We start from the raw sequence: 12,702 nt of genomic DNA on the forward strand, positions 1-12,702 counted from the left end.
TTTTTCATTGTGGGTTTGAACCTTTACTCACCACGCTGGTTCAGTGCGGGTTGGTGAGTGCCTGCAACTTGATTAAGCAGCAGGGCTATGCAACAGGTGGTACAGGATTACCTTTTACCTGTAGCAGATCTACTAATGATCATGACCTGACGTTTGTTTGAACTGATAATATTGTTTGTATATTATTATCAGACAAACTAATACTGTAGGTGTAGGCTATATGTTTTTATACCACATCGCAAGCCTGGTAGACTTTTTGGCACATGTTAGGCCTACAGGGTGATAAAAGCTCCATCACTTTTCAACAAAAATTAAGCTGCCATCGTCTGCCTGCTGCAGTGGCAGATGAAAGAGGCATTTTAGTTAGCCTAATATCGATACCCGTATGTAGACTATCCTGCAAAACTGAGAAAAAATGTAACTTTAGTTCGTTTTTCAAATTTTTTGAGCTCGCTACGATCGCTCAATTAGCCTGCCTTTATTCAATAGCCTAGCGCAGGCGTGTTCTTCAGCAACGAATTCAAAGGGAAAAAAATTTAGTCATGTACCTCAAAAACTAAGAAAAAGACAATATTTTAATGAAATTGCTTCCTCTCTACTACAAAAAGTTACAAACAAATTTACCAAGCTGTTACGGCCAATCTCTGTACAAATCAAACGTCATATAAAACCGTTCAAGTCTACTGAATATTACGTCATGGAAGTTGCTAGAAAATGTGCCAAAATTGCACCATCGTTCATAGACTTGTGTCAAACTTGTTTGGACCTGTTTAAACAGGAAATATTACATCAGCTTTAAACACCTGTTGGAATGACTTCATAATTGTCTTTCATTTATTGCGTCACAGTTACTTTCTACGTGAATTTGAGATATTGATATCTATTCTGGTCATTCGTAAAATGATTGTTTGAAAGTTGGCCGCACATTTAACTGTTGGCTTAGTGCTTGCTAGCTGGACAAAGGTTCCGTCTTTTATCCAAGTAATCTGTTCTGTAGTGACAGTTTTCAGTGGTGTAGGCGTTGCACCCCCTCGTTTTCGGTAGCCTCGGGCTAATTTTACAGGAATACACTGTTTGAAAAGAAGTTCAAGTGTGTGTTTCTTCGGTCATTATATACAGACGAAAGGATCCGGGAACTTTAAGTTACAATTTTCCCATGAAGAAATTATGGTTTACCGCTGTGACCATAAAAAATAAAAGACGATTCTCTGTCTAGTGTTTGGCACAGAAGCACTTAGAAGCAAAAAAATAAAAGACGAAGTTAGTTAGTTGGTAGGCCAAGAAGCACTTAGAAGCAAAGAATAATAAAAGAAGATCTTATTGGTTAGTAGTCTAAAGAAGTAAAGAAAAGTAAAGACATTTCTTCTCAGTTTGGTACAGAAGAAAAAATAACTTTGACATTTATTGGCAAGAAAGAAGATTAAAGGCAATCCAGCTGTGCTTGAAGATTCAAGTGGAAGAATCCAAGCAAGTTTTGTGGACGTTTGGACTTCACATACTCGTACAGCTACGGTATCGTGCATTTAAATTCTTTTTTGTATTTTTACGGTCTTTGCAGTTAAGTTTTTTATAACTACTGTAATTTGTGTGTTTGTGTAACTTAATTTTTTAATTGTTAAATTTAGCCCTAACATTTGATATGTCTACATTCGGTGGTGACAGGGACTCGACCGCCGTCGACTCGACTGAGTTTAAGCCTGATGATGTTCTTTGCGGTCGGGCAGGCCATTCTGGGGAGAGACCCATTAACGATGAGGCTAAGTCAGTTCGAGAGGCCCGGCATCTTAGACGGGATATTTTGACTCAAATTGGGAAACTTTCTGTGGCCCTAGGTTCTTTGAGTGATAAGCAGGAACTGTTAATTTTTCGATCTAACTTATCTACTTTAGAAGAGGAATTACGGCATTTCCATGCTCTTTTGAGTAAAATTGTTAACTCTGCAATCTTGGCAGAACTTCGTGATAGGGTAGATCCCGAATTTAACTCGTTAAAAAATAACTTCGAACAAAAAGAAAGTGAGTTGTCAGATAGCCAGGATGCTGACATACATCCTGAGGATAGCGCCTCAAATGTAAGCACTAGGATGTCTGAGAGCTCGTCACGGATAGTTGCACAAATTAACCTACAGTTAAGACGAGAGGAGCTCCAGATCCAAGCTGAGGCCGAAGCGAGAGCTGCTGAGGCCGCCGCGAGAGCTGAGGCCGAAGCAAGAGCTGCTGAGGCCGCCGCGAGAGCTGAGGCCATACGAGCTGAGGCCATACGAGCTGAGGCCATCGCGAGAGCTGAGGCCGAAGCGAGAGCTGCTAAGTTCGCACTCAAAGACGCTCAGTTGAGGGCCGAACAACGTAAAGAGGTAGTTTTAGCTGAATATCGTTCTGAGTTGGGCTCCCGGCGTAGCTCTAGGAAGGGCTCTTCTAGGCATTCCAGAAGTGAACATCAATCACAGTTTAATTTACCTAACCTTTTCCACACGCCTGTTCAATCCGTAAGTGGACCTGTACAATCCACATGTTTTCCAGCTGTTTCAGGAGGTCTCGGGGCCACGGCTAAGGGTCTTCCGAAGGCTGTAAAGCCAAGGTCTGCAAATTACAACCGAACTCCTCCCCCAGAGCGTACAGGTCACGGGGCCGCCATTAGCAGTAATGCTTTGCCCCCTTCAAAGTTTTCTGCGCCGCTAGTTGCTGATCGCCCAGCTACACGTAATTTGGGTGGTTGTGAGAGGCGTATCGTGTCTCCTGATTTTAACGTGTTTGAGGATCGTGATCGGGCTGTGCATGTGACTGAGCCCACTCAGCCCCTTAAGGGATATAGCTTGTCTTCTCCCGCTAAATCGAGTTCTCAACAGCAGGATTGCTTTTTTGAATACCAAAATAGTAGGACGTTCTTCGATAAGGCGGCCTTGATTGGTTACGATGGTAATAATATGCCATTTGTCTTCTTTAAAAATCGTGTTATGGCCTTGATGGCAGCTTCGCCCTTTAAGGGAACTCGTTTGACTTTGTTGCAAGCAGCTTGTGTTAGAACAGCTGCACAAACGATTGCTAATTTGGTTTCTGACACTCCTGGCTTGTCAGAGGAAGACAGGATAGAAATGTCGTTAGCTCGCTTGTCCCAACGTTTTGGAGTTCGTGGAGGTCTTTTCGCAGAGCCAGAAATTAGAAAGTATCGCTATGGTAGCAAATTGACTTCTATCTCTTCCAGTGATTTGAAAGAGTTTAAAGATGAATTGTCGCAGTGTTTGCTTTACGCGAAAGCGTATGGTCAGCGTGATAAATTAGAAGGACGTTTTGTTTTGGATTTGGCTAAGCGACTCCCGTTTGACGCCAAGCAGCGTTATCTTGACTTTTTAGGTGATCAGTATGGTAGCACTGAGGAACCTACTTTTCAGAGTTTGTTTGATTTTGTAGTACGGGAGGAAACGCGCAAGTCGACTGATTTTAGCATCATGCTAATGGGCGATTCTGGTGAGTCGCAGCATTTTAAAAAGTTTGGCAAAGGAAAATTGCCTTCATGTCCGGTTAGGCAGACGTCGGTAAAACCCCATGATAATGTGATTTCAGGGAGTTCGCAGTACTCGACTGCTGTTGGCGCACCGCGCGGCGGTGTGGCCAGACGTAGTGACATACCGGCATGTTTTTGTTGTTCGTCACGTGGTCAAGTTGAATATCATTTTTTGTCTAATTGTAAAGAATTTTTGCGCTTGACACCTAAAGGTCGGAGAGATGTCATTGTGAAAGCTGGAAAATGCTTGAACTGTTTGCGCCAGCATATGGTTAAGGACTGTAATCATGCAAACAACTGTCGTCAGTGTGGGCCTAACAACGATAGGAAACACTATTTTCTTCTGCATGATTTTTATGTGACGTCACGTGATTCTCTGGATTCGGTCGGTAAAGATGATGCTGGTGCCAGAGTTCCTGTGCGTAATGTTAAGATTGGAAATGTTAAAGCAGCCTTTAACCGCGTTACTGCTGCTCGTGTTTTGAATCCAATGACTGGCAAATCGAAGTTGGTGTATTGTCAGCATGATCCTGGTTCGCAGTTGACCTTTGTTTCGAGTGACTTGGTGTGCGAACTTGGTCTTAAACCGTATGATAAAGCGTCGTTTAAAATGGATACTCTGGCTGGTCAGAAACCTACTTGTGCTGACCTTGTTAAACTCAACATCCAGTCGTTAGAGACTGATGAACTGTTTTGTGATATAACCTCGGTGGTTAACCCAGCTTGGGCTGACGATGTTAAAACTTTACCCCATAAACAAGATTTAAGTGGTTTCCGTCATTTTCATGACGTGAATATGTTTCATTTGAATGATTGTAGTACTGTAGATGTACTGATTGGCAACGACAACGCTTATTTGATGTGTGCAAAAGAAGAGCGTGTTGGTGACAATCGTAGTGAACCGCATGCTTTGCTCACTCCTCTCGGTTGGTTGGCTTGTGGTGGTAAGTCACCCTTAGTTGAAAGCGTTGCTAAAGTGTGCAGAGTGCAGACGTCTTCAGAGTCGGATGTCATCTCTGGCTTTCAGCGTAAAATTGAGTCTCGCGATATGGAAATAACAGACCTGAATAAAGTCATTCAGGATTTGACTTTGCAAAATGAAACCTGTGAATTGTCTCGCAATGATATTTTGGCTAGAGAACTTGTCGAACCGAATATTGAGTTGAAAGATGGTCGATTTGAGATACCTGTTCCGTTGAAGGAAGATATTGATCTACCTAACAATTTTGTGTTGGCGTCAGATAGAGCTGCTGCTTTAAGAAAGAAGGCTTTAAAACAACCTGAACTTCGTGATTTCCTTACTGACACCATGAAAGATCTTAAATCTAATGGCTATATTGAGCGTGCTGGTGAAGCAGGAAATGTCAAGGGATTTGAATGGTATTTACCATACTTTGTGACGTCACAATTAAAAAAGCGCATTGTTTACGATGGCAAGTCTGAATTTCGAGGAACTTGTGTTAATGATGTAATGTTTTCGCGTCCTGATTTGTTAAATCCTCTGGCAGATCTCTTGGCTGGATTTCGGCTGAGTAGATTTGGTTTCGTGGCCGATATGACCAAGTACTTTTTTCACGTTTTGGACTCTTCAATACGTAAGCCCAATTTTATTGAACTGCTTACGTACACCAGTAGTGCAGTTCGGATCGTGAACGAACGCCCTTTGGTACCTTTGAGTGACGACCCTAGGGATTTTACTGTCATCACCCCTGCCTCACTTTTGACCCCATACTTAGACCCATACTGTGCTGTTGGGCAACCACATGATCGTGACCAATTAAGAAGGGATTATCGGTTCAATTTGTCACTTTCTCAGCAGTTTTGGAATAAATGGATCGATTTTTACTTGCCAGGTCTTCAGGGCCGGAAAAAATGGCTAAAAATGGCCGAGAATTTGGAGCCTGGTCAACTTGTAGTGGTAGGTTCTCTCCAAGACATTGGTAAACGTGGGAAGTATCAACTTGGGAGGGTGCATGAGGTAGTTCCACAAATTAGGAAAGGGAAGCCTGTGGTTCGTAGAGCCAAAGTTGCCGTCTGCAACTATGATGAGAGTACTGGGAAAGTGAAAGTAGACTACGTGTTGAGGGATATTTCGTGCCTCGCCCCCGTAAAGAACACCTAAGTGTTAGGGTTTGAGCCTGGTTTTGTCTGCGGTGGCCGACCCTTGTCTGAGCCCGGAACAGTCGGTTATTATCGCAACTATTGTATATAGCGTCATTTTAGCGTGTACCTATGGTACCAATTTCATGTATCGTCGTGTTTATTCTTATTGCTGTTCATTCTTTGCATGCCCTTTGTATTTGCGTATTAACTTAAACGTGAGTGATTCAAAAAATTTGTGTATCGTGTGTTTTATTCATTGGCTCACGATTGTCCTTCAATTCTTTTTTAGTTATGCCATGTTAGACTGTCATAACTAGGGGCCGCTATGTTACGGCCAATCTCTGTACAAATCAAACGTCATATAAAACCGTTCAAGTCTACTGAATATTACGTCATGGAAGTTGCTAGAAAATGTGCCAAAATTGCACCATCGTTCATAGACTTGTGTCAAACTTGTTTGGACCTGTTTAAACAGGAAATATTACATCAGCTTTAAACACCTGTTGGAATGACTTCATAGTTGTCTTTCATTTATTGCGTCACAGTTACTTTCTACGTGAATTTGAGATATTGATATCTATTCTGGTCATTCGTAAAATGATTGTTTGAAAGTTGGCCGCACATTTAACTGTTGGCTTAGTGCTTGCTAGCTGGACAAAGGTTCCGTCTTTTATCCAAGTAATCTGTTCTGTAGTGACAGTTTTCAGTGGTGTAGGCGTTGCACCCCCTCGTTTTCGGTAGCCTCGGGCTAATTTTACAGGAATACACTGTTTGAAAAGAAGTTCAAGTGTGTGTTTCTTCGGTCATTATATACAGACGAAAGGATCCGGGAACTTTAAGTTACAATTTTCCCATGAAGAAATTATGGTTTACCGCTGTGACCACAAGCCTCAGTCCAATGATAGTTTAGGAACGAGGTGAAGTAGCCTGTCTTGTAACCGATAGTTTACAGAGCCCGAATTCATGCCGAGCCGAATGATCCAAACAAGCGACAGCTGACACCCATGTGAATGAAATTCAAGGCTTTCGATAAAAATTCGTGTTTGGGGCCCATTATTGTAGTGCTTCGACTAGTCCGAATTTCTCTCGGAGGCCCTGGGCGTCACTGACTACCAGTGGCGTATATTCAGGGTGTTCAAGGTGTGCACTGAACACCCCAAGAAATCCAGAAAAAAAGAAAATTTCCATCGGTTGTCGATGTTTTTTACTTTCATGATATTCTAACATCTTGCTGCATGCTGATTGCTTTCTTTTCAATTGCAAAACTCGTCCCCTTCTAATTTTAATACTCCAACGTTTGAGGTCATTGCCTTTAATTTTTTTCGGTCATTTTCTTTGAGCTGGGTGTGCACTGACAGCTTGGCGAGTGCTATTTAAAATAAACAATTAAGAAAAATGACGTCACAAGGCAGCGAAAACAGCAATGGTTTTAGTTCAGCCAGGCTGTGCACTCGCTGATCTGAACACCTTGGCGCGTCATTGGGGGAATCCCAGGCAATAGCAAGTTTTAGCTTGTTGGATTAGACTGCAGGGGTGGGGAACCTGCGGCCCGCGGGCCAAATGCGGCCCGCGTGACTGTTCCATGTGGCCCGCGTCAAAATTTCTTTACCCAAAATATATTGAAACAAAAGCTCAAAAAAATAGTAGGCTCTGCAATGTCCGTATATTGCGAATGGCCTTCTATGTTCTATGACTTTAGTGGTATGCCACTGTCTCATTCACCAAGAAAACTTGTGCGGGAAGTCAGTTCAGCTTAGTAATGTCATGCCAATAGTGATAAAATTCATCAATTTCATCAAAAGCAGAGGTTTGAACAGCCGCTTGTTTAAGCAACTACTGGAAGATCTGAATACTGATTTCCACGACCTTGTCTACCACTGTGCAGTGTGCAGTTCGTTGGCTGAGTCGTAGCGACATGCTTACACGCTTTTACTTGTTGCGAAACGAAGTCGATCAGTTCATGAATAATCGGGGAGACCATGTCGTTTTGAGTGATAGCCAATGATTGTGTGACCTAGCGTTTATGGTTGACATTAGCAAGCACGTCTCCGAGCTTAACCTCAAGTTGCAGGGCCCGAGCCAGCTTTTGAACTCCTTGTTTGCAAAAGTGAAATCATTTGAAACTAAACTACATCTGCGGAAAGTACAACTTGAAAACAATAACACCGCACATTTCCCTACCTTGCAAGATCAAAAGCCTTCTACAACAGCCAAATATGCCGATGTATGCGTCAATCTTATGGAGACATTTAGTGCAAGATTTTTGGACAAAAAGAGTAAAGAAATGGAGTTAGATATTTTTGCCTCTCCTTTCAATGTGGTTGCAACTGATGTTCCTAGTAATTTTCAACATGAAATAGTAGAGCTCCAGAGTGACCGGTAGCCTACGTTGAAAGCGATGTACCAAAACATTCCGCTGCTCAACTTTTATCAACGCTACATAAATGCTGATGATTTTTCAGTCATGCGGAAACATGCTTTGAAATATGTGTCTCTGTTTGGAAGCACCTAGCGTTGCGAACAGTTTTTTTCCAAATTGAATCTTACAAAAAGTCGGCTTCACTCCAGACTGACTGATAAAAACGTGGAGATGCAGTTAAGAGTTGCAACATTTTCCGTGTCAGCAGACTCACACGACTCACCAAAAAAAAAAACTTTCAGCCATCCTACTAGCTGTGAAAGTGAAATAAATCATTGTCTACTTCGCTGCATTTTTTATCTGTAAATAAAATTTCGAAATTTTTAGTGGCCCGCCTGTGTTATTTCTCATTTTATGTGGCCCGCAATACTAAAAAGGTTCCCCACCCCTGGATTAGAGTTTGAGGTGATTAGAGTTGGAAACAAGATAAGATAAAATGTTTTTTATGCACCAAGTATGAATATGTTCATCAAAACTCTTTAAGTTCTGGCTTCAACGAATTGTTTAACTTAACCAGCACTACAGCATCGGCAGAACGAAGCTTCTCAGCACTAAAGAGAATAGGCTACATAGGCCTACTATAGGCTACCTGCTTGCGTTCCACACAAGGACAAGAAAGACTGAGCTCGCTCACCTTGCTTTCAATAGAGAAGGAACTTTTGCTAGAACTGAAGCAAAAGCAAGCTTTCTACGATGATGTAATTCAAAAATTTATTGCACAAACAAGAAGAATCGAATTATGCTATAGATGAATTTTCCTTCTGTAGTCGAGGTGTTAAACATTTTCGTTTTTACTAAGTAGTACGGCGGATAAAAGTACAGCCGACCAAGATAGCAATCGACTTTCTTTTCTTGTTTATTATCGAGTTGCTTTGCTATTGTTTTTTGTTTTAACTTTCACCTGTTTGTTTTTAATTCGCTTGTACATTTCTCAAGGTGTTGCGACCGTGCCTAATCCTTGCATGAAGTAAATCATTTCCATCTCGAGCACGCTCTAACTTTCGCGTTTTTTCAGACTCCTGCTGTGTTAAGGCAAGTAATATTGTTCGTTTTGATGGTCGGAAATGAAAACTGAACTGAAGTATGTGACTTTAGAAATGCAATTTAATGTTTGATATTAAGTCTTTCATTCAATAGGCGTTGTCAAATACATATCTATTTTGTATTCTTCTCCATTCCGACAACATTATTTTTGTCAGTTCTGTTCATGTTCAGAATTTATGCTAAAAATGCTCTCAGAACGCACCAAATTCAATGTTAATTTTAAAAATTTTCTGGGGGAGGTCCCCCAGACCCCCCGCTGTTGCTTTGCCGTCACTGAACACCCTGTCAAAGTGGTCACGGTACGCCACTGCTGACTACTAGCGGTCCGGAAATCACAATATGAGCAATCGTAGGCTACTGTTGATTAGCTTATAATCCAATAGTTTGTTGTTGCCTACCATTTTCTATTGCTTTCCGGCAACACATTTTAAATTGCTATAAAATTTCTAATAATCGCAACGGTAGTCACGGTTTCCGTCACTTAAACCAGGGGTGTGCAAACTTGCGGCACTGCTGGGCCAAAAGCACATAACTAGCTTGGTCCGCGGGCCACAACTAGAAATACTTATGGTTTCTTATATTATGATGAAAGTGCACTCAAGACATGACCACGCAGCTACCTCACGTCTAGCTAGCCTGAAGGCGATTTCAAAATAAGGGATGAAGGTAAAGATTTGTGTGCTTGATTTCACAATGGTTGAACTTGTCGGGTTGCCAAACAAAAAATGACGTTTCTTAAACGTTGTAGGCTATACTTGAAACACAACTAAAAATCGTCTAGCAGGTTACACATTATTTCAACTCCGGATTTTTCCGTGGGCCAAATTTGGCCGGCGGACCATGGTTTGCACACCCCTGACTTAGGCTATACGTAGCCTACCGACTAATTAGTTTATCCATAGCAATTACGCTAGCTTAAACTTAAATAGCCTAGAGCCCTCGACCAGCGACCGAGCCAGAATGAAAAAAAGCGTGGACAGTCAGTTTTACCTTTAATGACTTTGGCATAGCTTCTCACGTCTGCTTTTTCAGGCGGAAGGTAATTATTTGTGATGCAGTTTCGGAACAACATAGCCTATGCTCGTTTCAACATGAGCATTGAGCAACGCACGTTAAGGACTGCAACGTGAACGTGCGCATGTTGCGAGGACTGCTCTCCATTCAGCAGCATCTAATGGATGGAATAATTTCCCTGCAACAAGACTTCAACAACCAGAAACTTCACTCTGTCAATTTCATTGACCGGGCTTGCGTCAGTGACTCAGGCCTGCATACTGGGAAACAGTACTATAGACTGACGATGTGAGGGCTGCGGCCTCTCATGAAATCGATTTCTAATATAATATTGAGACTGTTGACCGATCCTACTATAGACTGACGATGTGAGGGCTGCGGCCTCTCATGAAATCGATTTCTAATATATTATTGAGACTGTTGACCGATCCTTTGATACTTAGACAGTGCAGACAGACCAAGTAGTAATGGACAAAGGATCGTCGCAGCATAATAGCAGCTCAGATAGTCAGGCAGATCTCCTCCATCAGTTTACTACTAGAAAAGTTCAAAGACAATAACCTACTCTATTACAACAACATTTATGAATGCTTCCGAAAGCAGCTTATTTTTGTCTTTTTAGAATAATTATTTAGCCTATCGTATTGCCTTTGATTAATTCTACGTTTGTTTACAATGATTGTTTTTCTGTTTAGGTATCTAAATGACGTCTTTAAAAGATTGTCTTGCTGTCATCACTGCTGCGATAGAGACCTCTATTTTCGGTGGTTTGATTTATGGATGGGGTTCTTTAAGCTTCATATTTGTAAAAGAAGGTTACTACAATTCATCTTGCAATGCAACTGAGCAATACCTTGCAAACGAAACCGCAAAGCATGAGCTCTGTTCTTCGCAACAATACCATATGGATTTGATTTTTACTGCCGCTGGGACTATTTCCTTGGTCTTCACGCTATTGACAGGATGGATTTTGGACAGGTTTGGAACATGGGTAGTGGCAGCACTGTCAAATTTGTTGTATGCGGGAAGTTGTCTGGCAATTGCGTTTTCAACTTACAAAACGTCATGGGTTCTTTATCCCGGAATGATGTTGATTTCTGTGTTTGGAATCAGTATATTTCTTTTCAATACTCAAACTGCAAATTTGTTTCCAAATGCAAGAAGCGCCGTTGTCAATCTCTTGAGCGGTTGTTTAGCAGTTAGCGTAGCTACGGCTGCAATTATGAAAATGGCATTTGAGAATGGGATCGGTCTTCGTGGCTTATTTGTATCTTTAGCGATATTTCGCTTGCTGATGTTACCAAAAATATTTTTGTTATTGCCAAGAATGCATATTCCATACAATGTACCCCGACATTTTAAGTACGGAATTTCAGAAATAAACAGTGGACCAAAAAAAATTGAAGAGCAGGTTCTGATCCGGTCGAAAACAGAAAGCTTCGAGCGACCTCTTCAATCATATGTTTGCACTTTTTTATTTTGTCTAAACGTTTTCAACTTTACAATTCAAGGTTTTCGTGCCGATTTCCTTTGTGGAACTTTAGGTCCGTGGTTGACTGCTACATTTTCATCAAAATATGGCTCAAATCGAATTAGTTCCTACATCAATGCTTACAGTTTTATTCACATATCTGCTTTAGTATGTGCACCTTTAAATGGCTTTATTATGGACACTCTTCTTGCATATTACCAAAAGAAAGCAAATCTCTCAGTCCAACAAAGCAATTTAAGGGCGTTAACTGTTGTCACATTTATAGTTAGCTTTTTGAACTTAACATACTCAATATGCGTTTTGTTTCCAAATTTGTCTTTGCAATATCTATCTGCTCTTTTGCTCATGATTTCCAATGTCAACTTAGTTAGCAATTCATCAATGTTGTACGTCTTGTGTTTTCCAACAGTGCATTATGGAAAGCTTTCCGGCTTAACATTGGCCATGGGAAAAGTTTTTGGATTGTTACAATTTTTACTATTCTACATCGTATTCCATGTATATGACGGTGATTTTTTTGTGATCAATCTTATTTTTGTGGTGTTAGTGTTTTGTACATTTTCATATTCGATATATTTAGGTGTCCAATCGTTGTATAAATGATAAGTAACCCAGCTATGTTACTTTTAAGCTATGATGTCGGGCAGGGGCTCCGGACACTTCCTGAGAGTGGGGGGGTAATTTAAGCAGGGGCGGGAACGATGTTTTGGCATAGACAGGGGGCTTATTGCATCACGTATACTTCTGGGAGGTCGCTCCCAGACCTTCCTTTGTATTACTAGCGTCTTAGGCGGCATGTTTCGCGCCGAGGGCGCAAAATTTTTGCCTTTCAGTACAATTTAAAATCAAAAAAAAATTTCAACAAATTTAAAATCGCGAGCAAAAGCTCTTAACATTTGCCACATTTTTTGAGGTTTTTAGACAATTTTGACTGGAAGAGGGGACGTACGCGAAAATCCCTCTCTGTATTCTTTCTTGGTTCAAGTCCTCCAAATTTTGCACATGGTTAGATTTAAAAGATCAAAAGCGTTAACGTCAAAGCTTTCTATAACTTAATTTACAATTGCATGAATACAAAACGATAACCTGTGCCATAACATTCGCAATGGAAGAAAAAGTTTCAGCATCT

At 41.2% G+C, this 12,702-nt stretch overlaps 1 protein-coding gene across 1 annotated transcript; it reads left to right on the forward strand.

Moving 5' to 3' along the window:
- Positions 1-10,784: 10,784 nt before the first annotated feature.
- Positions 10,785-12,176, forward strand: LOC145779035 (equilibrative nucleobase transporter 1-like). Its single transcript, XM_082590617.1, has one exon. It carries the CDS (start codon positions 10,785-10,787, stop codon positions 12,174-12,176), a length of 1,392 nt encoding a protein of 463 aa, XP_082446743.1.
- The last annotated feature ends 526 nt before the right edge of the window (positions 12,177-12,702 follow it).

Source organism: Aplidium turbinatum, chromosome 10, assembly GCF_918807975.1.
Source record: "Aplidium turbinatum chromosome 10, kaAplTurb1.1, whole genome shotgun sequence".
Lineage (NCBI taxonomy): Eukaryota > Metazoa > Chordata > Ascidiacea > Aplousobranchia > Polyclinidae > Aplidium > Aplidium turbinatum.

Excerpts from the sequence above, each read along its gene's own strand:
- LOC145779035 (XM_082590617.1), top strand. The coding sequence starts at position 10,785 with ATGACGTCTTTAAAAGATTGTCTTGCTGTCATCACTGCTGCGATAGAG.